This window comes from Plutella xylostella, chromosome 30 (genome assembly GCF_932276165.1).
Source record: "Plutella xylostella chromosome 30, ilPluXylo3.1, whole genome shotgun sequence".
NCBI classification, from domain to species: domain Eukaryota; kingdom Metazoa; phylum Arthropoda; class Insecta; order Lepidoptera; family Plutellidae; genus Plutella; species Plutella xylostella.
In genome coordinates, this window is record NC_064010.1 from 4,972,746 (window position 1) to 4,999,733 (window position 26,988).

A 26,988-nucleotide genomic window follows, 5' to 3' on the forward strand; every position below is an offset into this window, starting at 1 on the left:
TATGAATGCCCACATAATTGGTCATTCGTAAAATATTATTTTTATAAGTAATTTAGTTATTTGAAACTTAATAAATTAAATATCATTTAAACCCTAGACGTAATTCAAATACAAATTCAAATCATTTAATTCAGACTCAAAGTCCATAAGATAACACAATTAATATTCACAATCAAATTTAATAAAGTGGTTATTTAATTAATATTTTATACTTTAATATTTACTTATTTTTAATACATAATTTGTTTTTTACGTTGAATGGAGTGCATTTTAAACACTACACAAACACAGCTAGCCACTGGCCTGTCTACTGTCAGTTTTGTGCATCATGAAACGCGGACCAATTTAGTACCTAGATTAGTTAGTACCTACCCCCATTTCCGAAAACAGGCTCGCTAGAAATGGCAGACTACTATACATGGTTTTGAATGGGCATGACATGTGTATTAAAATTTGAAAAGAATCGCAGAGAATCCACATTGCACCTACGCGGGCCGCGGACGGTGCGTACTCACACGATAGGTACATACGTACGTCGCATCGACACGAAACATGCAATTTAAGTACCGTAGTGTGAATTAACCGTGATGCAAGAAAGTCTGTGAAAAATGTAATAAATGAAGAAAAAAAAGGTTAGTACTTTTTCTAGTAAAAGGTACAGTTGACTGTCGTTGTCAGAAGAAGGCTGCACAGAAGCGCCATCTAGTAGCCAAACAACAACAACCAGTCCGCCATTGCAACATATGTAGCGTGACAAGTCATGTCATTTCTGTCCACAATTTATGATAAAATACAATGTCAGATTCTTTTTTCGGGTTCGATACTTCGTTATCGGTGAGTTTTACCGCAATTCTACATTTCAAAATATAAATTTTGGTATATTTCAAGTGATATCTCGAGTTTTGGAAGGGGTGCCAGCGTGCCACTCTTGAAACACTAAAGTAACAGTTTTTGGCATTCTCCGATTGTTTTATGCGGTTTTAGCCCTATAAATCGCTAAATTACACTTTGTATCATCTAATTCACACTATAAATAAGTTTTAAAATCATCGGGACACTTAGAAATCATGTTGCAAGTTTTCATACCTAACATGATGTTTATGCTGTAAAACTGCTATCGTAGCGAAAAGTATTCATTGTTGAGGCTTTAAAACAATTAAGGAATACTTGTACAACAAATATCTCCACCCCAAAACTGCTAAACGGGTGTATAACATTCCTGAGGAGTCAGAAACAAATTCTAACCAGATTCCATGGGAATGAAGCTATCCATTCTCTTTCTGGTCTACCCACATGATAAAAAGCTGCATTCTCTACCTAATATTTGAATTGGGCTCCTATATAACTCATATTTAAGTATTATTTTCGCATCGTTGGATTGCTCCTAACAACATAACCTCTTGTTAAAAGATGTTTATAACCAAGAAGTGGTAAGCACCTGATATTATGATGCTATCTTTATGATAATAAACAGATGACAGTTTTTTGTGTCTTGTGAATAGAATTGAACAGTTATTTTATCGCCAATAATAATCTTAGCTGTTTGGCAGCAGTCTGATGGTTTTAACTACCCCTAATAAAGTAAATGAATGCCCTCCAGTGTAGTAAAGAAGACTGAATAGAGTCTTATATTATGTTTATACATACAGTTGGTATGTATTTGTTTAAAATGCCATAATATGGGGGGAATGTAGCTTAGTAAGAAAGATGAAAATAGCACAGGGACTCATGCTCTCTCACCCTCTCCTACACTATGATTCATAGCCATCACAATAGTCATTCCTAATCCCACTTATGAAACAGCCACCATTTTTATATAATTATTGTTTCTTTTACTGATTTGCAGAATACCACTTTAAGCTTATCGGCATTAAATCTACATCTGTCTTTTTTTGTCTGTATACAGTATACTTTCAAAGCAAGGTATCAATAAGGTCAACATTAGCTTAAAGTTTATTTCTGCTACTCAGCATTTATCTGCTAATGTACAGTCAGCTGCATAAGTAGCTATACACTTTTGTACTTTGTCAATCTGAAACCGCCTATCTTTTCTTTGAAACATTGACTGTTCCTCAGTTTCACAAGGTACAGAAATGTATAGCTACTTATATAGCTGACCGTATATGTTGTGTAATTTCAAAAAGTTGAATTGATTTAAAAGAAAAAGTTAAATAATGATTATTTCATTTCAGAACTTAAACGATGATGACGGTGGTGGCGGAGATGGCTCTGAGGACGAGTATGATGCCCTCAATGATGAGACATTCGGGCAGGAGGGTAAGCATAAGCAATCTTTTTCATAACATGACTGTCATTAACTAACACTATTGCTAAACTAGCATTAGTCACTTGAAATAATTAGCTACTAATAGCTAATAGCTACTATGATGTATTTTCATGCCACAAGAAATTAACTAGCAATACTACTCAAATTCCTTATTTCCAAAGAATTTCTTGGTATGGTTGCCAGCATCTGAAAGTATACAGTTACAGATATATGTAGATAAGGGGAAACAGTGATGCCTTCTAGTAATCAGCTTGTAACTACAATGTGCTAGCTTGTGTTTACTATTCTGTATACTCATAATAATATACTGTGCCTATATATTTTTAGACGCATTTCAGATCCAGACTACTAACATTCAAATTAAATTAAAATTAATAAAATTCACATTCAAATACATGCTGAGATTGAAACCAGCATTGTCACAAATGCGAGGACTCTTCGCCCGTTTCTCTCTAGCCCAAACAGTTCATTAATTACAAGTTAAAGTTTAGAGTTGTCTCCTAACCACAGGGTCCCCAGGATTGAATGGTAGAATTAGCGTTTAGGGTGAGGCCAAATGACTTGTGAGTCATGTATTCCAACAGAAATATGTGCACGGGGACAAGTGGAGCGAGTAATTTCCCTGTTCCCCTCATTCCCGCGCAGAAGAATACGCGACTCACAACTGACTAAATTACGCTCGTTTGGCCTCACTCTTAGAGGCGATAAGTCCGACATTGTATAAAATTTAAGTTTTCATTATGTTGACCATTTTATTGGTAAAGTTTTTAAACAACAACATAAAGTATTTACTCAAGTGTTGTAAACATATCTTCCAGGAGACGAGCTGGACTGGGAGGCGCAGCACGAGCTGGTGGCCTCGCAGCTGGAGAGCAGCCGCCGTCGAGCGGATGCTATGGACGACACACACTCACAACTTGGTATGAATCACTTATTATATTCATGTACATGCGTGCCTAGAAGGCCACGACCAAAATCGAACGAACGCACGAACAAGAGCTGTCCTGCAATCGGTAAGCCTAATAATGTATGAAGCGTGCCGATTACGTGATAATTTTTGTTCGTTTGTTCGTCGATTTAGAAAGCGACCCCCCTGGCCACAGAGAAAAGTAAAAAAAACACATTTAATGGGAGAGTTTCTGACAATAAGAACTAAAACATAGATGATGGTGATCATAATGTGTTCATACGACAAACAACTTAGCTTACCCGCGAGCTTCGCTTCACCTTTAAAAGTTTTCCCCGTGGGAATTTCGCGCGCGAAAAAGTAGCCTATGTGTTAATCGAGGGTGTTAGCTTACTCCATACCAATTTTCGTTAAAATCTGTTCAGCCGTTTTGACGTGAAGAAGTAACAAACATGCACACATACTCATAAACTTTTGCATTTATAATATAAGTTGGATTAACACAGAGATTTGTCCCTTCCCCTAATAACGTTAACTATTTTCTATCCGCAGAGGCCTCTCTATCCCAGCTAGTACTGGACGAGCCGGACTGCCCGCGCAGCCTCGGCAGCAGCGTGTGGCGTCCCGTGCCCGCCGCGCCCTACGCGCCGCCGCCTAATGTAAGTGTAAATGCGCCATAATTATTATTAGCGTTAAAATTCGATTTTGAAAAATAACAAGAAAAAGGAAATCTTGGCGGTGCGGTACCGCGTGATCAAAGATCTGTTCAACTAAGCCTGTTGACGACACCTTATGCTGAGGCACAGTAATTTTGTGAAGATTTTACATGTCACTTTGATAGATTTACCTTTGTTTTGATATTTCACATTGTGAATAAAAGCCATACCAACAAGACAAGAATATGCTTGCATATTAATTCCAAAAAACCTGTACATAAGCTATATCAGCAACATCCATTATAAAGCCTAGGTATTAAAAAACATTATTTCCGTCCACAGCCGGTGACCCTCAAGAATGTGTGCACGGTGGAGGAGCTGGAGCGCCAGCTGCGGCAGAAGCAGGCGCCGCCGCAGCACAACTACTACCAGGTAAGACCGGCGTATGGGTCAAAGGGGTAATTAGGTGGGTCAAATGGGTAATTAGGTGGGTCTAATCTAATGGGTAACCAAATGGTTCAGATAAGCCAATGACTGGGCAAATGAGCAACCAATTGTGTCAAATACACAATCAGGTGAAATAAATGGCTTAAGGGTTGCAGAAGAATGGCTAAAGTGTTTTGTGATATGAAAATAGCCTCTTTAACCTATACCACTCAAAAGATACTGTACATAGCTTTATAAAGCTGCAAGAATTTTAGAAATCAGCATCAGAGCCTATTGAATACAAATAATAAAATCTCTCCTGTATTACATGATGAACTAACATAATCTTCTGTCCACAGCCCCGATTCCCTCCGGTGATACTACAGCGGCCCCCGGGCCTCCAGGCGCCGGTGCCTCTCCCCTACGCGCCCCAACAGCCCATCTCCCACCCCATGTCCAACATGATGAACCAGAACAACCACCAGATGGGTCAAATGGGCAACCAGATGGGTCAAATGGGTCAGATGGGCAACCAAATGGGTCAGATGGGTAATCACAATTTGACCCAGAATGTGAATCAGTTTATGCAGAATAGCGGGTTTCAGAACAACCAGATGATGCAGAATATGAATCAGATGGGTCAAGGTTTGTTATTACATTTTGAGTTTTTTTATAGAGATATAAGGGAGTTTTACGTGTGTGTCTGTCTGTTGTCAGCCAAGCCGTGTATAGTGCCACAAACTTATCTGTTCTGGTGAGAGCGAAGTAAATTGATCCATATCTCAGTACTTACTATGAATTGTATATTGATATAGATTAGATGGGTTTATTAATACCGCAAGAGCGAATTAACAATACGAGCAAACTTAAAATCTTATAGAATTAAGAAATATTACACATTTATGTGAGCTGTCACCGGAACAGATAAGTTTGTGGCACTGTGGTGAACATGACAGTAGTGTATTGTCCGCCGATATTACATTACGACTTAGTTAAATAACAGAGCGTGGAATAATTTATACACTAAAATCGTTAGTATTAACATCAACACAATACCATAAATACATAGCTTTATTGTATGGCAAATAAAAGTAGCATTATCAAAGATTACATAGAAATATTGTTGAGAAGCATAACATTTTCAGTTACAGAAATGTAGCCCTATTTCTGTCTCTTTAGGTCCATCCATCCTAAGGTTATCTGGAAGAGATTGCTTCTATATTTGTACCCTAAAAAGTTGTAATGTTATAGCTGCTATTATCAAATAGAGACTCTATCTATACTCTACACCAATTTCTCCACATTCCAGGCATGAACCAACCCATGTCCCAAGGCCACAACCCCCAAAACCAGATGGTCCCCAACGGCAACCAGTACCCCGGGGGACAGTACCTGGGCCCGCCCGGCCCCCGCCTTATGGCGCCCCCGCCCGGGCTGAACATGCCGAGACAGCCGTATAGCCCTAGCCAGGGGTTTAACCATAACTTTCGTGTGAGTAATCGCAGAAGTGGCGTAATTAAGACGTGACAAAAGTTCTCTGTCGCGCCCGCTCTTAAGGCTGCGCGATGTGAGTGAGCGCGATGCAAAACTTTTGTCACGTCTTAAATGCGACTCGGGTTAGCTCTTCTGTTTGATTTATTAATAATCATAGCATTATGCTGAGTCAGAAACCTTTTGGTGAATTAATAAATAAAAATGTTGCTTTTCTATAAGTATCAGGGGTTTAACCATAACTTTCGTTTGAGTAATAGGATTTGTTTTTATTAGCGTCCGACTATATTTCATTACAAACTAGATGGAGTGTCAAAGAAACATTTCTTCAAATAAGACCCCACTGCTACCACTGAGCTCTTATTTTGAATTAGTTAGATTAGAAGATTAGTGACTTTATTCATTGGTACAACGGTTGTCATTAGGTTGAACTTAAAATGGTTTGACAGTAAAAAATATGTGATCAGTATTTTTGCTTTGTTTTTTTATGTGACACGCCATTTTGTGCGTATATTGGTAGCTATTCTGAAGGCGGAAATTCAAATTTTAACGCTGTTAAACTATAAATTTTGCTAGCAAAAAATTACATTTACGGAAACAATCATAGAGTCGAATTTTAAACAAAGAAATTAAGGTTTTAACATCGCTAAATTTAAAATTTCTGCCTTCAGAATCGATATCATTGTTACTCTAATTTGGCGTCACAACCGTTGCATATATGCTAAACTAGTACTGTGCTGACCAAGGCATGATATGCATTAGATTCGCCGCTTACTTAATCCGTGAGCGTAGCAAAGGTGCTAATAGCCATAGCAAGTAAATGAAGTTGTTTAAAAAATTTACGTTCATCAGAATCCTAACTAATATTATAAAATGCGAAAGTAACTGTGTCTGTCTGTATGTCTGTCTGTTACTCTTTCATGCCAAAACTACTGAACGAAATTTGATACACAGATTGTCTAGACCCTGAGAAAAAACATAGGCTACTTTTTATCCCGGAATTCCAACGGGAAAACTTTTTTATTTTTTATTTTATATATTTTTACGATGAATAAAAGCAATCATCAAGACCCATCACATCCCCACTGCTGGGGCACGGGTCCCCTTCCAACGAAGGAAGGGTTTAGGCCTAGTCCACCACGCTGGCCTAGTGCGGGTTGGTGTTAATATACTAATACAAATTCCAGGGCCCCTCAAAACCGGAGCAGCCACCAGTGAACCAACCCAACCTCATGATGAATCAACAGATGATGCAGCAGCAGAATATGCAACAGAACATGCAGCAAAATATGCAACAAAATATGCCACAAATGCAGAACCAGTCGCCGCATATGAATCAGGTATTAAGTTTGTATATCTGATATAGTGTAACCTGTGTTATTGGTGTAACACTAGTGTTTCTCAACTATAGATAGTTGAAATCCATACATAAAATCACTCCAAGTTTCAATAGCATAGACTTCTATTATAGTAGACTATCGATCGATAATAATCTGTGCAATTAATGAATAAATAAATAATATCGACCGTAGACGCTAAAATCTGTCGACATTGGTACCGATTCTGAAGGGCGCACTTCCTAATTTTAAAATGAGCTAAAATCTCTAAATTTAACTGACAGCGCTAATTTTTGCTATTCTGAAGGCAACGATTTTAACGGCCAACTAAATTTAGAAGGCTCATTTGACGTCTTTAAAATGAGTGTGGCCATGTACTTAAGGATATTACAATCGAAAATATCGATTAACTTTTTTAACCTTAAAGTACTCCAAATAAATTTAATTATCCTAAATAGTAGTTGAAAATAATTAAAAGAATTAAATACCCTGCATTTATATTGGTTTTCGTGATAATTTCAAATATTTGTGAAACATATTCATAATTCATTATTGCAACTGGTAACTCTGGCTAGAAAATGCTTCTATGGTACTCTATGGACATTTCCGAGTGATTTAAAAAAATATAATAGAGTAGAGATGGGGTAAGTTGATAAAATAGTGAGAATAATCGAATATAATCGATTATTTCACTAGAATATTTTAAACAATAGTTTTTCAGTAAAGTATGTAAGTAGGTACTAAGTTCTACATCTATGTGTTATCCACGATATTTAATAGTTGATGATGATGTTACGTTATACTTAAGTAGATGACTGTGTAAGGGATGATATTCATATAAGAATATGAAAAGTATCGAATACTTAAAAAAACACAAATACCTTATCAGTAGGTACTTACTTAAGTATTTCCGATGTGTACGTATTTATATTTACCAAAAACGCATATGATTATAATAAAAGTACCTACCCAGGAATCGATCCAGCATCGATTATTTTTCATTCAAGCATAGTTCGGAAGCAAGTAACATTGCACTAGGTACATCTCTATGGCGCATGCGCGTTGCGCGCTGGACAGCAAGAGAGGCGCGCCGCCGCGCCGGCGCGGCGCGTAGCCATCACCGCCATATTGAATTTTCCGCCGAAGAGTTTGCCGCTATTTTTTAAAGTATTTTTGTTAAGTCTTTACAATACAAAACAAACATCTATTATAAATTATTATGTTTGTGTTTGCAATATGCAATTGTAAAATCGATAAGGTGCTTGTGTGCAAGTTTACGATTTATTTTAGGAAGTTACCTATACGTAAAATCTAAGGAAATATTTTTATCAGTTGGGCATCTGGTTATTACTTAACTATCTGGTTACTTATGTTTATGTTCTAGCGTTTTCGTTTCTAATATTTACAGTTTTGTGTAAATAGGTACCTATAAGGATTAGCTTATTCTGTCAACTATCCATACAACTTACCTATACTTACTTTATTTTTCAGTGACAACAACAAAGAAAATGAAAAATTAACCACACCCATAAACTAAACATGAAACGCTGGATTGGATACAAGATATTAAATCCTCTCTGGGACAACAATACTAAAACTACCATCAGACCACCTAGTTACCTACCTACTAACTAGAAGGATAATGGAAATAAGATACAGAAATGAAATCAAGCAATTGTGTATATTCAATATTGGTGTCAGAAAAATTACTCAACCAGTGTGTGTTGTGTGTGTTATTCACCCAAATAAAGTTTTACGTCCATAAAATGTATTTCTTCTTTCATAAAAAGTAATTGTATAGTAGTAAGTACCTATATAGTTTCTTAAAGTCAGGCATATTTTTCAGATAAAAGGTAACCTAGGTAGGTACAACTTGTTTTTTCCTGTAACAAAATAGGTAGTTAAATATTTGAGCTATGTAGAGACCACTTTGAGTAAAATATTCTTACAAGTTGAAAGATAGAGAGTTAGATAGGTACACAGGTAGGTGAGTTAAGGTTAAGGTGTTCCTCATGTATGTAGAGCTGGTCCGTTTGGAAGAGGTGTTAGGGCTAGTGTAATCCTGAAGTAGATCGGTAGGTGTGTTGATTAATTTTTAGACCTAGAACTATAACTTAAGTGGTTTTAAGCAACCCGGTTCATGCCTACCTTGTCAGTAACACGTTTTTCAGTCATTCAGTCCAAAGATCAGAAATAATAATATGACAAAACAGAGTCACTTTCACATCGTAGTTTCGCAAAAAATAATAAGTTAGCGTCGTTGCAATTAGCTTTACATGCTTAAACAACAGATCAGCTCTAAGTTAAATCCATATTTATGCACCTACAACAACAATTTCCCATATATTTCACGGTTTTACTTTTAGAAATTTTAGTATAATTTTAACAGGCACCTGTTTAGACCCCTTTTAAATTTAGGAAGAAAGTTGCTAATTTTAAGTTGACAGCGTTAAAAATGGCACCTTCAGAATACCAATTTCGACCATCTTACCTAAGTTGAATAGTTTTAACGCTGTCAGATTCAAAATTTAAAGTGACGTCTCTAATTTTGGAGATAAACGGTGCCTTCAGAATGCCAAATAAATTTAGACAGAATGTAAGCGTTTTTTGACAGCGTTAAAATTAGAATGTGCCCTTCAGAATCGATACCATTATCTATTTATTTATTTATTGCAACATTTATATTATACAAGTTTCGATACTAGTTATCTAGCATTGAGCTACGCTAGCTCAGCTCAGCATCTTTAAATCACTTTTATTTTTTTTCAAAAACCTTTATAACCTCTTTATCCCCAGATGAACCAATCCCCGCAACTGATCCAGAACATGAAGCAACAACAACAACAACAACAGCAGAAGCTGCAGCAGAAACAGCGTACGCCGTACAACAACCAGAAGAATAGCAATACGATGACTTCGGAGAATCTGGTGCAGTATATACAGGTGAGTGTTTGTAGCGTGGGACGCCCTACTGATGGCGTGATAATGACATTATCTTCATCTCATAGATTTACGAAAAACCTTGTACATTCAAAAGTATAAATTAAGGTTTTAACTGAACTAAAATTAGAATCAGTCAGAGTCTTCGTCATCATTGGCTCATGCTAATGACAGAAGAGGGTGGTATTAGTTTTTTTGGACAATCTGTTTTTTTAAATACCTATTTCGGTCGGGAATCGATCTCGGGACCTTCAGCATATCACTCACCCATACCCCATTATGTCGCCAAATTATGTTTATGAAATTCTATCCTACCAATATTATAAAGGCGAAAGTTTGTGGGTATGTTTGTTACTTCTACATGTCAAAACGGCTGAACCGATTTTAACGAAATTCAGCATGGAGTTAGCTGACATCCTGGATTAACACATAGGCTACTTTTTATCGCGGAATTCCCACGGGAAAATAGTAATCTATAATCCTTTCTTCCGTTACAGAACACGCACCCAATGCTCCAAATGACCCAATCTTCGAGCTTCCACAACGCGAGGCAACACCCGCTGCTGAACCAACGCGGGTTCGCGTCCCAGCCGGCACCGCCCAGCCATAGACAACAGCATCATGTGCAGAACAACAGGTACTTGTGTAAACCATTGACTTATATATTACTTACTAGCGTAAGGACAGGCCCAACCGCTCTAGAAAATGACACCGTCGCGTTGGCCCTAAAATCTCATAAATCTGTCATAATTTGTATGCCAGCGCGCGGGCACCATTTTCTTTTGACAAAACGTTCTGACGGGCGTATCCTTCCTTTTGAAATCATTGGTGTAAACTATTTTCCTATAGTAAGCATTTATAATACACAGAATAACAGGTAAGTATAACACTTTTGTTTACCTACATGTATCTTTACACAAAGTATAAAAATTGGTTGCCGGGTACGGTATGTCAGGTACATTCACTACGTCGACGGATCCCTTGTCTGGCAAAATATTGCCTTAAGCAATAAGACCGCCTTCTGTATCCTAATTAACTTGTTATTTGGCTGTCGTTAAAAAAATGCAATTTCATACACATTTTAAAGTTTAAACTTCTCTATAATACCTCACAATTTTCTTATCCCACCGTTAGTCTAACCCCCATCAATTTCTTCCAGACAACTAATGAACGGCGACGTATCGCCCGACGACAGCGACTGTTCCGACCCTTACGCGGGCCTGATGACGTCACGAGAGAAGCAGTGGCTCATCAACATACAGATGCTGCAGCTGTGCACGGGGACGCCGTATATACACGACTTTTACTATACGGTTAGTATGGGCTCATGCTGAGTGGAGGACCTTTTGTAAAAAAAAAATTTTAGACTGTGTGCGGTTTGAGAAATATCTGAGTGTATTTTACTGTACGATGAGTGTTTTGTATGGGCTCATGCTAAGTTGGGGACCTTTTGAAAAAAAAAGATTTATTGTAATTGTGTTCATGTCAGTGGACTGCGTAAACAAGCTTTAATCACAGCATAACGTCGATTCGACATAAAATTACTATTTTATAATATCTAACTTATTCTGACATTATTTTCTTTCAGGTATTCTTAGAAAGACAATCCAGGAAGGACAAAGAGGGAATCAAGGAAGCTCATAAGGCGAATCAACAGAACCACCCCTTCTACAGCGGAGGTAAACTAATCATTAATATTAAACGAATATATCCAGTTAAGTATCTTAAAAACGCAAAAATATGCCTTGTTTCCGTCATAACGTTCACCTACATGTAAATATGTTTAAGTCGAAAAATCTTCAAAAGACTTTTTTGGTTTGAGGTTCGAGTTACAGTGCTTCTACTGTAATATATATTTTAAGGATTCCTCCGTATTTCTTAACTTTATGACAGAATCGTCAGCATCACCATAAAATGATAAATAGAGCCCTAACGAATACTTTAGTATGCTAAATTCAAAATAGACTACAAATTCGGATGCGATAGAACAAAAATTATGTCAGGCGCATTTTTAAAAATATTTTCGCTTGCTTTTACAAGTTTTTACTTCAGTTCTAACCTAACTAACCTAAACATAATTTCCCATGCTTCTTACAAATACTTACTTCAGTTCTTAAACTAATCTAAACCTAATTCCAGGTGTAAAACAAGAGACGCACCGCGAGAGGCACAACTCCAACCGGCACAACTCCACGAGTGAAGACGGCGTGGCGCCGCGGACCTATGTGCCCACGCAGTTTGAGAATTCACTGGGGAAATTACAGGTAATTCACTTACAATGCTCCTAGTAACGGCTATAATACGTGGGATAAATTATGAAAGTTAAGTTTTCCCGCATACAAAGTGGCGCCTCTAGCGGAAATTATCGTGAAACTTTTGACAAAAAATTGCAAGTAACTATGCAGTATTTTGTACACAACAACCTTTAGTTGCCAAATGACAGGAAGAACCAAAGAAAAACATAGTTTTTATTGCTATTTACGGAAAAGTTTCCGCTTTTTCTGTCAAAAGTTGCACTATACTCTCCGCTAGAGGCGCCACTGTGTATGTGAGAGGCACAACTCCAACCGGCACAACTCCACGAGTGAGGACGGCGTGGCGCCGCGGACCTATGTGCCCACGCAGTTTGAGAATTCATTGGGGAAATTACAGGTATGGATACTTTAGTATGAAATATTTATTAGCATGAAACTACAGGTCTAGTAGAAGATACTTTATTATGAGTAGAAAACTGCGTTTCTTCGCATACACAGTGGCGCCTCTAGCGGAATTTACCGTGAAACTTTTTACCGTTAAAAGTAGTCGTACTCAGTGTTTGTAAACTATAGAACCAGTAAAGCTCTCACATGTAGACAAATCACAGAAAAAAACAAAAGAAGAACATTGGTTCTGGCCATTTTCTTCTGTCAAAAGTTGCACTATACTCTCCGCTAGAGGCGCCACTGTGTATGTGAGAGGCACAACTCCAACCGGCACAACTCCACGAGCGAGGACGGCGTGGCGCCGCGGACCTATGTGCCCACGCAGTTTGAGAATTCATTGGGGAAATTACAGGTAAATTTCAGCTTTTTATTTGTATGAAACTATACATACAAAGTGGCGCCGCCAGCGGAAACTATCTTAAAACTTTTGACATAAAGTAGCAGTAATTACGCAGTTTTTGTACAACAACATTTAGTTGCCAAATTACAGAAAGAAACAAAACAAAACTATTGCCATTTACGGAAAAAATTCCGCTTTCTTCTGTCAAAAGTTTCAAGCCAGTCCCCGCTAGAGGCGCCACTGTCTGTGTGAGAGCAAGAATAGCGTCACGCCGCGAACTTATATCTCCGCTCAGACTCCATCATCATGATCATCATCATCATCAGCTTAGCTCAGACTTATTCCTATAATAACTAACCCCTTCTTTTCCTTACAGTGCGGCAGTGTGACGGCTCCCCGCAAGATGCTGGACGTGGAGCTGGTGGCGGGCGAGGCGCCCCCCGCGCCCCCCCGCGCCCCGAGCCGCGCCAGCACCGCGCACCATGACGTAAGCATAGAAGCTTTTTGCAACACCCTGTATATTATATACTAGCTGTTCCCGTTAATCCAGGATGTCAGCTAACTCCATACCAAATTTCATTAATATCGGTTCAGCCGTTTTGACGTGAAGAAGTAACAAACACACACACACCATACTCACCAACTCTCGCATTTATAATATTAGTAGGATGACACTAGATGCCCCGAGAATACCTACGGCTACGTAATGCCAAATAAATGTTCAACTTTTAGCTGGTACATTACTGGCCACGTACAGAAGCTTTGCCCTCCCTCAGAGCAGAATAGAATACCCTTTGATGATTGACCGAGGAGACTAATATGTAAAAAAGCTTCCAAAATATAGCCCACCCCATCCTCCTTATCCTAAATGCCCAACCCATCCTTACAACCTTTAATGTTTTTTTGTAATACCTAAATTGTACTAATCTAATTGTACTAATCAACTTTTTTTTGTTCTTTAGGTGCCGCGAGAAGTGCGTAGAACGAAGCAGCTGCTGCTAGACATCGAGGCGCTGTACCTGATCCTGCTGCGGCTCGAGGAGATGAACGACCCGCTCGCCATCTCCAATGCGCTCATATTGAAGGTAAGTTGGAGATTATATGAATCATAATAGTATTATTTTGCGCTCAGGGGCTGTCCATTAATCACGTGAGGTCGTTTTTTTCAATTTTTGAACTATCCCCGGTTTGGGTTTAATACACGTGATGTCTAACGAGATTCCCCCTCCCCACTCGTGATGTTTCGTGAGGGTTTTCCGTAACCCCTCCCCCCCATTTGAGCCTCACGTGATTAATGGACGGCCCCTTTTATAACATGCCTGGTAAAGTCCGCGCCACCACTGAAGTCGGATAGCCGCGGCGGCGTATTATTTATCTTTGGCTCATAAAATACCTACGCATATTATGCCACGACTGTATTCCTCGAATCACCCACGTGAAAAGTCGCGAACCGTATCGCCGTATAAACATATAAAGTTATTCCGTAATAATCAGTAGTTGTAGCTTTCAGTATTTCAGAAGGAAGCTCGCTAAATAAAAACTGAGGCACCCTAAGTGATTCAAAATTTCATGGTACGATGAGCCGACAAACACACATTCACACTCAGAGTAAGTCAGTCCGCCGTTGTAGTACCTCAGTGTTTAGTTAGCGAGATTCCTTCCGCCTTTTTTTCTACTTCGATGATGAATAGGTTCAAGATTATGTATTTTTATACTTAAAACATTTCTCAAACATTCCCTCCAGGAGCGAGAAGAGAAACAGAAACAAATGGAGCAGGCGGTCAAGGAGGCCATCGAGAAGGAGGCGCGGGCGGAGTCGCTGAACCTGTTCCTCAGGAACATCGAGTCGGTGCAGCGGAGGCCCAAGACGGACAGCCCCAAGCCCGACCTGTTGGATAAGAGACAGGTATTTTTACAGACTTACGCAAGACGCAAGGGCATGTATACAATACATATTATTATGCTCACGACTGTAATCCCCGAAGGGGTAAGCAAGTCAAGCGAGTCACCCACTTTTGCTGTATGTACTTACATGATAGGTCGCGAGCCGTATCGCCGTTTTTGAATGAGTGCAATGCACTTAGGTTACTCATATACAAATACCATTGTGACAAACCCTAGAAGTGTATGTAGAAATCATTTTGACAAAACAACAAATTAAATTCTTTTTTAGCCATTGAAAGTACTTATGATTATATTTAACAAGCACATAACTGTTCATTCATATACACAAAAATATTTGGTTTTATTCAGCCCTAAAAACTGAACTTAGTCTAAACTATACGTCAACCTAATCTAATCTAACCTCTCCTCTACCCAAGGTGGTGAATCTGACGCCGCTAGCGACAAACCCGACGCTCACTGCCAAGAACCTTCTAGACGAGAATAAAGAAGAACTCGTGAACAAGATGTTTGCTGGGTTGTTACATGAAGACAGACTTCAGCAGATCATCATGGTCCGGAAGGGAAAGGTGAGAGGTGTTATACGTTTATTTACTAGAGGTATATACAGCTGTGTTAGTCAACAGGTCAAATCATTTGGAAGTTACCAAAATGCTCACTCAACAACGATGAATATTTGGTTGATTTGCGATCCTATGAAGTTGGCCACAGGGCAAAATTTCAGACATTACAGTCAATCAACGTTCCCGTTGCCACGTCTTATCTGACATACTGATAACTTTTCAATATAGGACTCACTCGGAAATAAGGCCAGCTGTTTATGTTCACTCATAAAATTTCACGTTGTAAATAATAGCGTCTACAGATTGATTCATTATCCGATAATTGTAAATTTGTCATGAATCCGAAAAACAAAACTATATTTCTAAATACTGTTTATTTTGCACCATATAAGAAAATATTATACCTACACATAACCATATGAAAACTGGCCTTACTGCTTAAAGCAGGGATGCACAGACTTATCAAGACTAGGGGCCACTCGGACAAATTATGAACTGATGGCGGGCCGCCAGAAGTACTTATAGGTAATTAAAGACAATCAAGAATTGAAAATAAGTACTTAATGTTAAAATTTAAAAATAATTGATTTATTTTGAAGCTTGGCAGGGCTTAATAATCTTTTATTTATTTATTTGGCTTCAATTTACACGTAAAACTGCTTCCAAACATTCCTTTGCAAGGCGGTTTCGATTTTTTTGTCGATTTAGTATTGAAAAGTTTTGTTCACATATACATAGGTATAGGTACAACCAAAAAGCTGGCATATTTTTAGAGCAGAGTTTATAGGCAACTCTTTGTACGTATTTTTATAAATGCAGTGGTAAAAGTTCAGTAATTTTATTTCGTTGAATTAGCTGCGTAAATCTTGGTCGTTTTGAATGTCGATAATTTCTAACTGCATTGATCAGGATTTTTAAGTTCCTGGACATCCCTTTGCTTTTCTGCCAGAAAAAATCGAATTTCTTCTTATTAAATTAAGAAATCGTTCCAGTGTCAATCCACGACTTAGCCACCTTATTTCTGTATCCTTAATACAATAAATCTCTATATTCGCTTTCAATGTCATCAAGGAATTGTTTGAATTGCCTGTGATTAACTACTTTTCGAACATTGTTTTTAGAAATAATATTTTTTGAATGTACGAGGGTAACTATTATTTTCGCCGTCGGCGGGCCACTAGTATTCGACCGGCGGGCCGCATGCGGCCCGCGGGCCGCGGTCTGTGCATCCGTGGCTTAAAGCAATCTCTACCAGAATAGACTCCACAGCTTCGGATGGAAGAGACAGTCTTAACAAACATTTCACACCCCCCTCTCCCCCCACAGGTGCTAATATCCCGCTTCCTGTGCCTCCCGTCGTCGCACAACGCCATGTACCGCGCGACGTGGCGCGGCGTGCTGCGCGCGCTGCCCGCCGTGGCGCGCCGCGCGACGCACCTCACGTTGCTGCATGCGTTACACGCGCCTCATGCTAAGTAAGTAGATGATTTGGACTATTTTCCACGTCCTAAGGAGATAAATTTGATACAAGAGTAACAGAAAATGCATTTAAAAGAAGAAAAATTGGAACAAAATAGATAAAATAAACGACGCGCAACGCTTCTGACGTTTCTATATGCGCTACACGCGCCGAACGCTAGATCTACACACCCATGAGACAATCTAGACATGAGGATAAACAATGCCAATGACCGAAAAAGCTACATAAGCATGTACATAAAACAAGGGCAAATAGATACATAGAGAGGGATGATATCTAGAGTCGTCGCACAACGCCATGTACCGCGCGACGTGGCGCGGCGTGCTGCGCGCGCTGCCCGCCGTGGCGCGCCGCGCAACGCATCTCACGTTGCTGCATGCGTTACACGCGGGTTCCGCTCATCTGGCATAATCTTTATTGACCAAAACTCATTTCGCATAACTCGTATGGTCTAAACTTTTTTGGCCGAACCATCACTTTGCCAAGACTTATGTGGCATAAGGCTCGTTTCGTCTAAAACTCTTTAGGCACAATCTTTAAACACCAAGTTTCGTTTACTCAAATTTATGTTCGTCTATACCTATGTATAATCTTGTTTCTCCTAATGTTATATTAATAAATAATATATTAAGTATGTAGTAAATGTACAAATTGTGGTATTTTTCTCCTACATCCCGAAAATCACGATTTTGTATGATAAAAAAATCGAAAGTTAACGACCAATATAATTATTACAAACCCCATGAGATCGAAACCTAAAAATAGGTGCGACGACGAGCAAAGCGAGGAGGAGCGTGTTAGGTGCACATGTTCATCAAAACCAAAGCGGAGCGCAGCGAAGCGTTTTCCAAACAGCGGAAACAATACAAGGCACCAGTTTGGGCTATGTAGAGAGACGCTCCATCAAAGTTAAAGCCAAACGAATATTATTACTTTGTATAAACCTATGCCATAGCATTATTAGGCTATTCAAGATTTGGCCATACCATTATTAGGCTAAACAATGTTATGCGAAATAACTTTTTACTAAACGAGATTTATGCCATACGATTTTCGGCGTAACGAGACTTTGACAAAACGTTACTATGCAATACGAGATTAGGCAAAAAAATCTTATGCCAAAAAAGGTAGAACCGTTACACGCGCCTCATGCTAAGTAAGTAGCTATTGAGACACTTAGGTAGTAGATTTAGGCATCTTACTAAGGAAGACATATGGAAAAAGAGCAAAAAAGGCAAAAATGCATTTAAAATTAGAGCGAAAAAGACAAAATACGCTACAAGCAACGCATCTAGCGTTACGGTACGCATTACACATACCTAACGCTAAGTAAGTAAAACTGCGCACCCACTAGACAATCTAGACATGTGGATAAAGGACCGAAAAACTACATAAGTACATAAAACAAAGGGCTAACAGTGGGGTATCTAGAGTCTCACAACGCCATGTACCGTGCGACGTGGCGCGGCGTGCTGCGCGCGCTGCCCGCCGTGGCGCGCCGCGCGACGCATCTGACGTTGCTGCATGCGTTACACGCACCTCATGCTAAGTAAGTACCTATCTCAGAAAGAAACTTAGAAAGAAAGGAGATATACACTTGTCCAAAATTAATAATGCACATGCAGATTTTCACATCCGAATCATTAAATCGTAAGAGCCTTAAAAATAACACTTGCATTTTGCACCTTGTTCGAAAGAAATAGGACTCAATAGTAGTAGGGATTCACGGGTTCTGGCTCACTTCCCCGCCTGCTCCACCTGCCCGCCCCTGCCCCCTCCGAGGCGCTGTCTTTGGCGATCCTGCAAAAAGCTCGCCGCGAATAAACTTTATGAAGGCAATTAGCGCCCCGCGGTTTTATTCGCGATCCGCGACTTTTTCTAATTGGAATGAATCTTATTGCGACACGCTTTCCTATTGGGTCCGACTCTTTCCTGTAGTAGTAGGGATTCACGGGTTCTGGCTCACTTCCCCGCCTGCTCCACCTGCCCGCCCCTGCCCCCTCCGAGGCGCTGTCTTTGGCGATCCTGCAAAAAGCTCGCCGCGAATAAACTTTGTATGCAAGTAAGTACCTATTGTGTAGGTAGAATATTATCGGTTGATTTTAAGCATATCTACTAACCACTCCTCCTCGCGTTGCTCGTCGTCGCACCTACCTACAGGCTTTCATTAAGTATGAGTGTGTGACTGTTATTTGAAATAACATGGTATCCAATGGATAATATTTATCAGCCTTACTTCATTCAATGCATTACTAGCGACTGTAATAATTAAAAGACATTATTACTGGTGAATTAAACATCCATCTCCGTGTCTTTACTAAATAACATAAAGCGTAAACACTTGTACGCAGTGGCTGATAGCGTTATAAACCGAGTTCTAAAAACATAGTTATGTAAAGTGAAATCAATAATTATACGTACCTACATGCAAACATTACGTTTTAATTACCTTCCTAAAGTTTTTTTCATCCACCAACGGTTCGATGCCAAGAATTTGTCCCTAAGTAGGTAATATTTTTTTGGTAAGCATCCCAAAACAATAAATAACTCCAGATATGTCGCGCTTTGGGTGTTCGATGCTAACCCTAATCAATCACTCAATATAAGTGCAAAGGTAATATAAAAAATACTGTGGGCTGGCGTCTGAAATAAAAAAACACTAGCTTGTACATACGTGTCTGCGCGAAGTGTTATGGGAATATCAATTTTATTTGTATGCCGATAAAGGAATCAATATGGGATTTTTAAAAATGAACAAGTCTCGACCAGTTTTCACCTAACACAAGTGTGTTTGGTTTAATCTCGATAAAGATTGGGATCGTGTACAAAAAATACCCCCGAAAACCGCATTCCGCGTATATAAAACGCGCTGCATGTCAGATCTCAAACATATCAGCCTGGCTCTCTACTGAGTGAGTTTATAATTATTGTGTATTGTGCTACATAGATACCTGCAGCGTCCAGACATATGAATGTAAGTTATGTTTTGTATCTAATCACTTTCCGTTGAATATGTATAATAGTCCATTACTTTGTGTACATTGCATGTGAGTCAAAAGCACCTCAGTGTTTTAACTTACTTTTATTCTTACCCGTATTTTTTTGTGCAAGTAACACTATAGTTAGTTCTCATGGCATAGTAGGTAATTCGTTCACCCATTTCATCAGTATTAAACCGTAACTTTACGCATATCTCTGCTTTCCACCCCCCAACATAAGATAATGTGCATCATCTATTTTTTACCGTAGTAAAACCAAGTAAATTTATTTGTTTTAGCCATCAACAATAATTGACGACTGCGACTACACGATGAAAAATTACTATTATCCGAGCCCTAGTGATGATGAAATACTATCACCATCACTTCTCCTGAAAAAACCGACTAAACGGATTCACGAAAATATTGATTCATATTTTGAAACTCCCTCGAAGAAATCTAAGAGCAAAACATTATCTTCGACCGTCGGGCGTGCTGCCTGCGGGGGTATTTCATATATATCCACCAATGAAGACGACGGATCTAAAGCGTCACACCTCATAAAAATTGAAATGTACGATATGAAAAAATTGAAAGATTTACCACCCAGCGAACATTGGAAAAAAGCTGATATGCGAATCAAGCTGTATTGCACCTCTGATCATATTCTTTTCCATGATACTAATCAACTCATGTTTTCTATAACAAAACAAATAGCTACAAAGACAGATTGCAAAAAATATTTTCTCGAGACATCGAAGTAAAAATAATAATGTACCACGACCCCCGACGCACAGACCACACACAACTGCTACACTACCGAGACGCCCCTGTATTCTGTTGCCGCCAACCATGGATTATACACTACACTCTTCCGTGTTCGATGCCGCATTAATAGAAGCCCTCTTGGATTATGAACGCCGACAAGAGCAATCCTCGTACTCACCTATGCTGAGTCCACCCATGCTGCCTCTGCGATTCAACCCTTTGAGAATTGTTTGGAGTGAAGAATCAGAAGAAATGTCTCCGTTTACTTTAGATGTTAATTTTAGTTATAGTCCAACCCTTTTTTAATTATTTCATTAAATTGATGTAAATTAGTAAAACTTTTTTCTTTTACTAACCCATATACTAAAATAGAATAGGGATATAGTTAGGTAGTTAGTAGGTATAATTATGGAAAATAAAAATCAGTAGGTCTGAAATAACTATCATTTATTTTAAAAAATACTATTAAACATTTCTCTTACCAGTAAATCGTTAAACATAGTTTCTTCAGTAAACAAGTTAAGAAAAGTTTCCATTGGCAATCCTTTAAATTTAAAATAAAGATAGACTAAACAATATTCACCACAAACAGTTGTAAAATAATTTTGTAGTATTTTAGAGTTGTAATACCAATTGTGACAATTACGTGCTAAAAATGATTTATGATAGCTAGACGCATTACGTCCATATGAGTCAAAATATTCCCCCAAACCATTGCTATCGATACTAATAGCTACCCAATGAGAGCCTGGTTTTGAGTCAGGATCTAAGTTAACTACTGCAAAAAAGGGTCTGCTCACATTTAGTGGAATTCTGTTTGCTGCAAAAACATTATGCATCAAATATGGGCTTATTTCCACTAAATAGTTTTTAATCTGCTGAGTATCCATTGTAAACAGATGGTTATGAATGAAGAGTAGGATATTAAGTTTCTATCTTTTATACATGGTAAACTTACTTCAATTTAACTATTATAATCTACAGTTATATCGCGGTTTTTATTTATTTCAAGAACATTATCAAATTCAGCGTACACTATGCAATTAACGGTAGATGTAAGAGCGGTATCAAAACGCACTTCTAATCTAAGACTACCATGCCTTATAAGATTCCAGTGTGAGTTATTATTAGCCGATAAATCGGGTGTTAAATCGAATGCCATCAAACAATAACCGTCAGCAAAATCTTCCCTAGATATAGAGTTACCTTCATTCAAAAAGTGAATACCTGTGCCAGAGAACAAAGTATGGTAAGCATTGGTAAATACTTTATTTTCAAATGAGGGCTGAAGTGTTTTAGAAGGAATTTGTTGTCCGTCAACGTACAAACTAAAAGAGTTAATGTTATAATTTTGAAAATTAAAAGGATTTGTGTTCAGACTACCATTGAAAGCAATATTGTTTACAAAACCCACTATACATCTTTTGGGTATTTGCCCTAAAAATATATTATCCAGCGTTTTTCCTTGAACTCCTGCAGGTATTGTTAAAACTTTAACTTCAGCTCGTGTTATCGGATATTTAGCTGTAGTTGTGGCCAAAGCTTTCTGATGGGCCAGCAGTACAGATGGATTTATACGTGTCCTACGAATAATGAGAGTTGCATCGGTGATTTGAACTTTGAATTTAGCATCTAATGTTGTACTCATAAGGTTGAAAGTTTCCTTTGTCCTCACTAATTTGACGCGCATTTCAACACCGTTGATTAAAAATTTTTCTTGGTTAAATATATCTGCATGCACGTGACCAAGCATTTCCACTTCCCGGCTTTGTTTGGCCAACTCTTTGCGTTTAATAAAACCTTTATTTCCTTCATCAGTTGAATCCATTTTACCTGAGGTATCTCCATACCACAAACCGCACGTAAGATGGGACTCTTTAGCAGCTGGACCATAGTTCAATAAATTTTCTATATACGCTCGATATGCGTAAGTATTGTTGGGTGGTGATACGAGTTTCTGATTTAAGTAAACATCCAACTGACTAAACAAGGAATGAAGCCAATTATTTACTGGTGCCACGTTCGTTGACTCAGTAACAACAGATGAGTCCTGGTTTAATACTTTTGCTTTGATGTGTAGTAGCGTATGACTCAAATCCACATAGTCTTCTCCGTTTCCGGGTACTTGAAATTCAATGGGTCCATCGTCGGACAGGGATGATATTGGTTTATAGTGAACCCATAACCCACTTTCAATGCTTGTTTGTGTCGATGGAAGAGCAAATAAGTCTAACTCAGATTTTGTGCACTCACAGGAATTATTGTGTAAAAACGACATTATTATTATTATTATTATGAAAAAATATCATTAACTTTGCGTTTGTTGATTTTATTTTTTGTACCTCTTCGTTGTGATGTCTTTGAAGCAATGATTGGTCGTTGTGTAAGCCTTTTTAATTTATACCCCGAGCCAGACATAAGCGAATCAACTTTAGAGTCAGCCTTCCTTTTCAAGTTAGCACTAGCCATTTTCAGACGTTGTTTAACAGATTCTTCCAATGGTTGTGATTTTATCATATCTGATAAAATTCCCACACCGGTATGTAAGGCCTCTTTTCCTACTGCTTTTGCACCACTTGACAATAAAGGTAGAACTGATCGAAATAGCCCACCTAAAAAGCTACCTATCCCATGTCCTCGTTGGTGGGGTACACCTTTGTAAACAATGCCTATTCCTGTTCCAGCTTGATGTGAGTAATATTTTTCATATGGACAAGGATGTTGTGGACTCATTTTATTCGTTTAAAGTGTAATTTAACACACGAAGTTCCAAACTGGAATGGTATCTTTCCACCTGTGCTCGTTCTTATATCAATTTCTACTGTATCAAATTCCCTACGCATAATGGGTAAGTAATGAGCGGGTGAAAATGTATGCATCCTATGTGCACCGTATATATATTTAATAGGATCTAACGGAATTATTCTTAGCAGAGACGTCATAACATCACCGACCATTTGCGGATCAATTATATCGCAATATACAAAAAGTTGAGATGGTAACCCTAAATACAAGTTGTAGGGATATTTTCCATATGAGTTTAAAATCATGTTTGTATACGGTTCAAATCCAAGTTGTAAGCCAAGTTTGGGAGTCAACTTTATTGATTTAGTTTCATTTTTGTGATCAGTAAGATGTACAATTTTCGATGATTTATCGTATGAAAATGTAACGTTATTTTTTATCAAAGAATTTTCATTTAATGCATTTATCATTTGATCAATACTTTCGTAGTTAGTAGCTGGAATATGAGACTTATACTCTACTGACGTCATTGTTTCTTCATCGGGAATCATTACATTTTTCTTTATATAAAGTACGTTTTCATATTCTTGCACATTGAACATAGTACAAGGATAATGAAATTCAACTAACCCCACTACCCATTCCCCTTCTAACTTGATACTTTTGGGTAACATAGTTGAAAAATTAGCTGTGGTGTTTTGCGGAAAATAAGACATTGAGCTATTACTCAACAATGTGAGATAGAAACTTTCTTCCATCATATTTTTTCTAAATTGGATGCTTTTATCCAAGAGTTGAATTTATTTGGATAACCTTTCCACTTCACTAACACTTCCTTTCTGACACCAGAATACCGTGAACGAATTATTTTATCTACTTTATATTGACGAGTGGGGTCATAAATCACTCTTTGTAACTCGCGTTCATAAAACGTACCGGTAATTGCCTCTCCCTGTAAATCTTTTAAAGTGTAAACTGCCCATGGTGATCTAGGTATTATAGTCAATATCTGAAATACCTCATCACTCCAGTTTGTTTCATAACCCTTTTGAAATATATGTTTGTATTTAGTTATTCTAACGTAGTCTCCAATACGGTATTTAGGTTTATTTTGAGTTTTATCAGCACTTTTTGTATGGTATAAGTTGCGCCATACAGTCATAATATTTTCAGATGTAACATCAGAAGGAGCCATTTTAATACTTCTATGAAAACTATGATTATATGAATGCAATAAATCTGGTAAGATATCAATATATCTATATGTATTTTTATGTGTGAAGTAACGCCACATCTTCATTTTTAGTGTTCGCTGAAATCTTTCCACAATGCTAGCTTTAATATCGGGGTTGTTAGTGGTATAATAATTAATATTTTTACTTTTAAAGTATAATCTCACACTATTAGCAATAAATTCAGAACCCTTATCAGATTGTATGTGACGAGGAGTTGCTTTAGCTGCATGAAATATACTTTCAAAACACTGTTTTGAGGTTTCAGCATTTTTATTCTTCATTGGACGAACAAATGCGTATTTACTGAAAACGTCGATTACACACATCAAATATTTAAAACCATCATTATATTCACTGTAAGACTGCATATCACTTAAGTCAGCCTGCCAAAGTTCATTAAAATTTGATAACACATATTTATTTCTAGGAAACCTTCTGATAAGTGGTTTGTGTAAAGTATAAGTTTCCTGTGCCTCTAACCAAGTTTTCACATCCTCTTTTTTCATTTTTCCCTTCATAGATTTAGCTAATTTATCGACACTGCTGTAACCAGCTGGGTGGGATACATTATAATATATATCGTTGATCTCTAGTACGGGGTCCATCGTTCCCAATCTATTTTCTTACTAATTTTTCCAATATTTTTTAACTTCGGTGTATAGTTTTCCTGAATTTCAGTTTCAGGAGATGCTTGTTTAATCTCTTCCTTTTTAGTGTTTGATTGGGAGTTTATTTCGTTTGAATTTAGTGAATTTATATAATTTAAGTTAGCTGGATTGCCTATGCAATATAGAGGAACTTTTATATCATGCAGCAGTGAACTAAATACTTCCCAACCTCTGGGCTTCGCGCGCTTAAGCGGTCTTAACACATCATTTATTAAATCCACAATGTTGCTATGCAGTATAGGTTGATTGTTTATGGTGACTTCCCCGCGATCATTCCAATTAACTCTATCTTTATTTTGCAGGATGTTTTCCAGCAGCAACTCACCCTTTTTTAAATAAGTTTTTGGTATTAATTTTAGTAAATGTGATGGGGTGTATGCAGATAATGGATAATTAATATTGCTGACGTCCTGTTTTAATGGTTCAGATTTGGTAACTGTCGTCGCTATATTTTCTTCTGAGTTCTCGGTAAGATTGTTCTTCATAGTAATCAGCGGTTGTCGCTCTTCTTCAGTAAAATGTAAGTATCTTTGCAGAGTTTGTAAGTATAAAGTCCATTTTTCTCGGTCATCTACCTTACTATTTAAAATTTTATTCATTTCATCATCTAACCGAGTAAGGGTCGTTTCAGGTTTATCAGATTGCTTAATTTTTTCTAAAAATTCAGGTTCCACAAGTAACAATTTTTTGGTATTATCCATTATAGTTTTCACCGTAATATACTATTAATTAATCCGGTTAAAACAGAACCCAATATAATAGGTAAAAATGCACCACCTTTCTGGATAATTATATGTTTTCTGAACTGGTGTTTCCCTTTAGAAACCAATTTTCTCAAAGTACTTTTATGTTTTCTTAATTTAATTGAATCTTTGTTTTGAAGAGGAATCTTTCCTTTTAAAACGTTGTGAATACACTCACAAATACAGTTAATTTCTTCTTCACTACAAACTTTTAACAGTGCTTTACGAAACTTCGGTTTGAGTGTTTGTAATGCAGTGAGGAAATGTTTATGAGTCGTTACTCTTCCAGGCATTATTTGGAAATGATAGGTATTTGTTTTTGCACATCGTATTTAAATCCTTTTTTGGGTACATAAACTATGCAATGCTGCTGTTCAAATATATTTGTTTTAAGGCGATAAATGTCGGAAGTATTTTGTTTAAGATCAACCATTAAGTATCCGTGAGCTTCCTTTGTGGCGTCTTTATAAGCTTCTTCAACAAATTTTGGATTCTCAGGGAAAACTTGACGAGCTAGATAACGTATTTGAGTCTTATCTCTAGGGTTCTTAAAAAATATGATATAACTCGAATTTAAAGAAATATCACGCTGTCCTTTCCCTTGGTGAAATAAATTTTGTGTTATATAAAATATGCTGAGGTTTCTATGATGACTGCCCTTTGTAAACAAATCTACGATTCTTCCGTCGGATTCTCTCATTAAATCATCTATTATTACTAAATGAGGAGTTTTACCATCAAACATGTTAAGTTCCGGCAATCCTTGGTGGTAGTTAACTTCTAATAAATTATATGATGGTTGCATTTCATCATAACACCA

The 26,988-nt window shown here is 37.8% G+C and overlaps 1 protein-coding gene and 1 long non-coding RNA gene across 4 annotated transcripts in view; both read left to right on the top strand.

Moving 5' to 3' along the window:
* The first annotated feature begins 715 nt into the window (after positions 1-715).
* Positions 716-26,988, top strand: part of LOC105387862 (protein PAT1 homolog 1) — a 38,472-nt gene continuing 12,199 nt past the window's right edge. The window contains exons 1-19 of one of the 3 annotated variants that reach the window (XM_048631986.1): positions 716-834; positions 2,193-2,277; positions 3,106-3,207; positions 3,747-3,853; positions 4,193-4,282; positions 4,636-4,921; positions 5,586-5,767; positions 6,955-7,107; positions 9,901-10,047; positions 10,542-10,681; positions 11,204-11,357; positions 11,633-11,723; positions 12,184-12,211; positions 12,600-12,696; positions 13,463-13,573; positions 14,049-14,171; positions 14,831-14,992; positions 15,408-15,557; positions 16,878-17,026. In XM_048631986.1, the coding sequence (XP_048487943.1) occupies positions 796-834; positions 2,193-2,277; positions 3,106-3,207; positions 3,747-3,853; positions 4,193-4,282; positions 4,636-4,921; positions 5,586-5,767; positions 6,955-7,107; positions 9,901-10,047; positions 10,542-10,681; positions 11,204-11,357; positions 11,633-11,723; positions 12,184-12,211; positions 12,600-12,696; positions 13,463-13,573; positions 14,049-14,171; positions 14,831-14,992; positions 15,408-15,557; positions 16,878-17,026 (2,396 nt within the window). In that variant the 5' untranslated portion in view covers positions 716-795. Of the gene's footprint in view, positions 835-2,192; positions 2,278-3,105; positions 3,208-3,746; positions 3,854-4,192; positions 4,283-4,635; positions 4,922-5,585; positions 5,768-6,954; positions 7,108-9,900; positions 10,048-10,541; positions 10,682-11,203; positions 11,358-11,632; positions 11,724-12,183; positions 12,309-12,599; positions 12,697-13,462; positions 13,574-14,048; positions 14,172-14,830; positions 14,993-15,407; positions 15,558-16,877; positions 17,027-26,988 lie in introns of all 3 variants that reach the window. The other 2 variants (XM_048631985.1, XM_048631987.1) reach the window with 2 other exon arrangements.
* On the top strand, positions 8,209-9,385 carry LOC125491056. The gene is made up of 2 exons (XR_007268084.1): positions 8,209-8,271; positions 8,596-9,385. It is a non-coding gene; the product is annotated as an uncharacterized LOC125491056 (long non-coding RNA).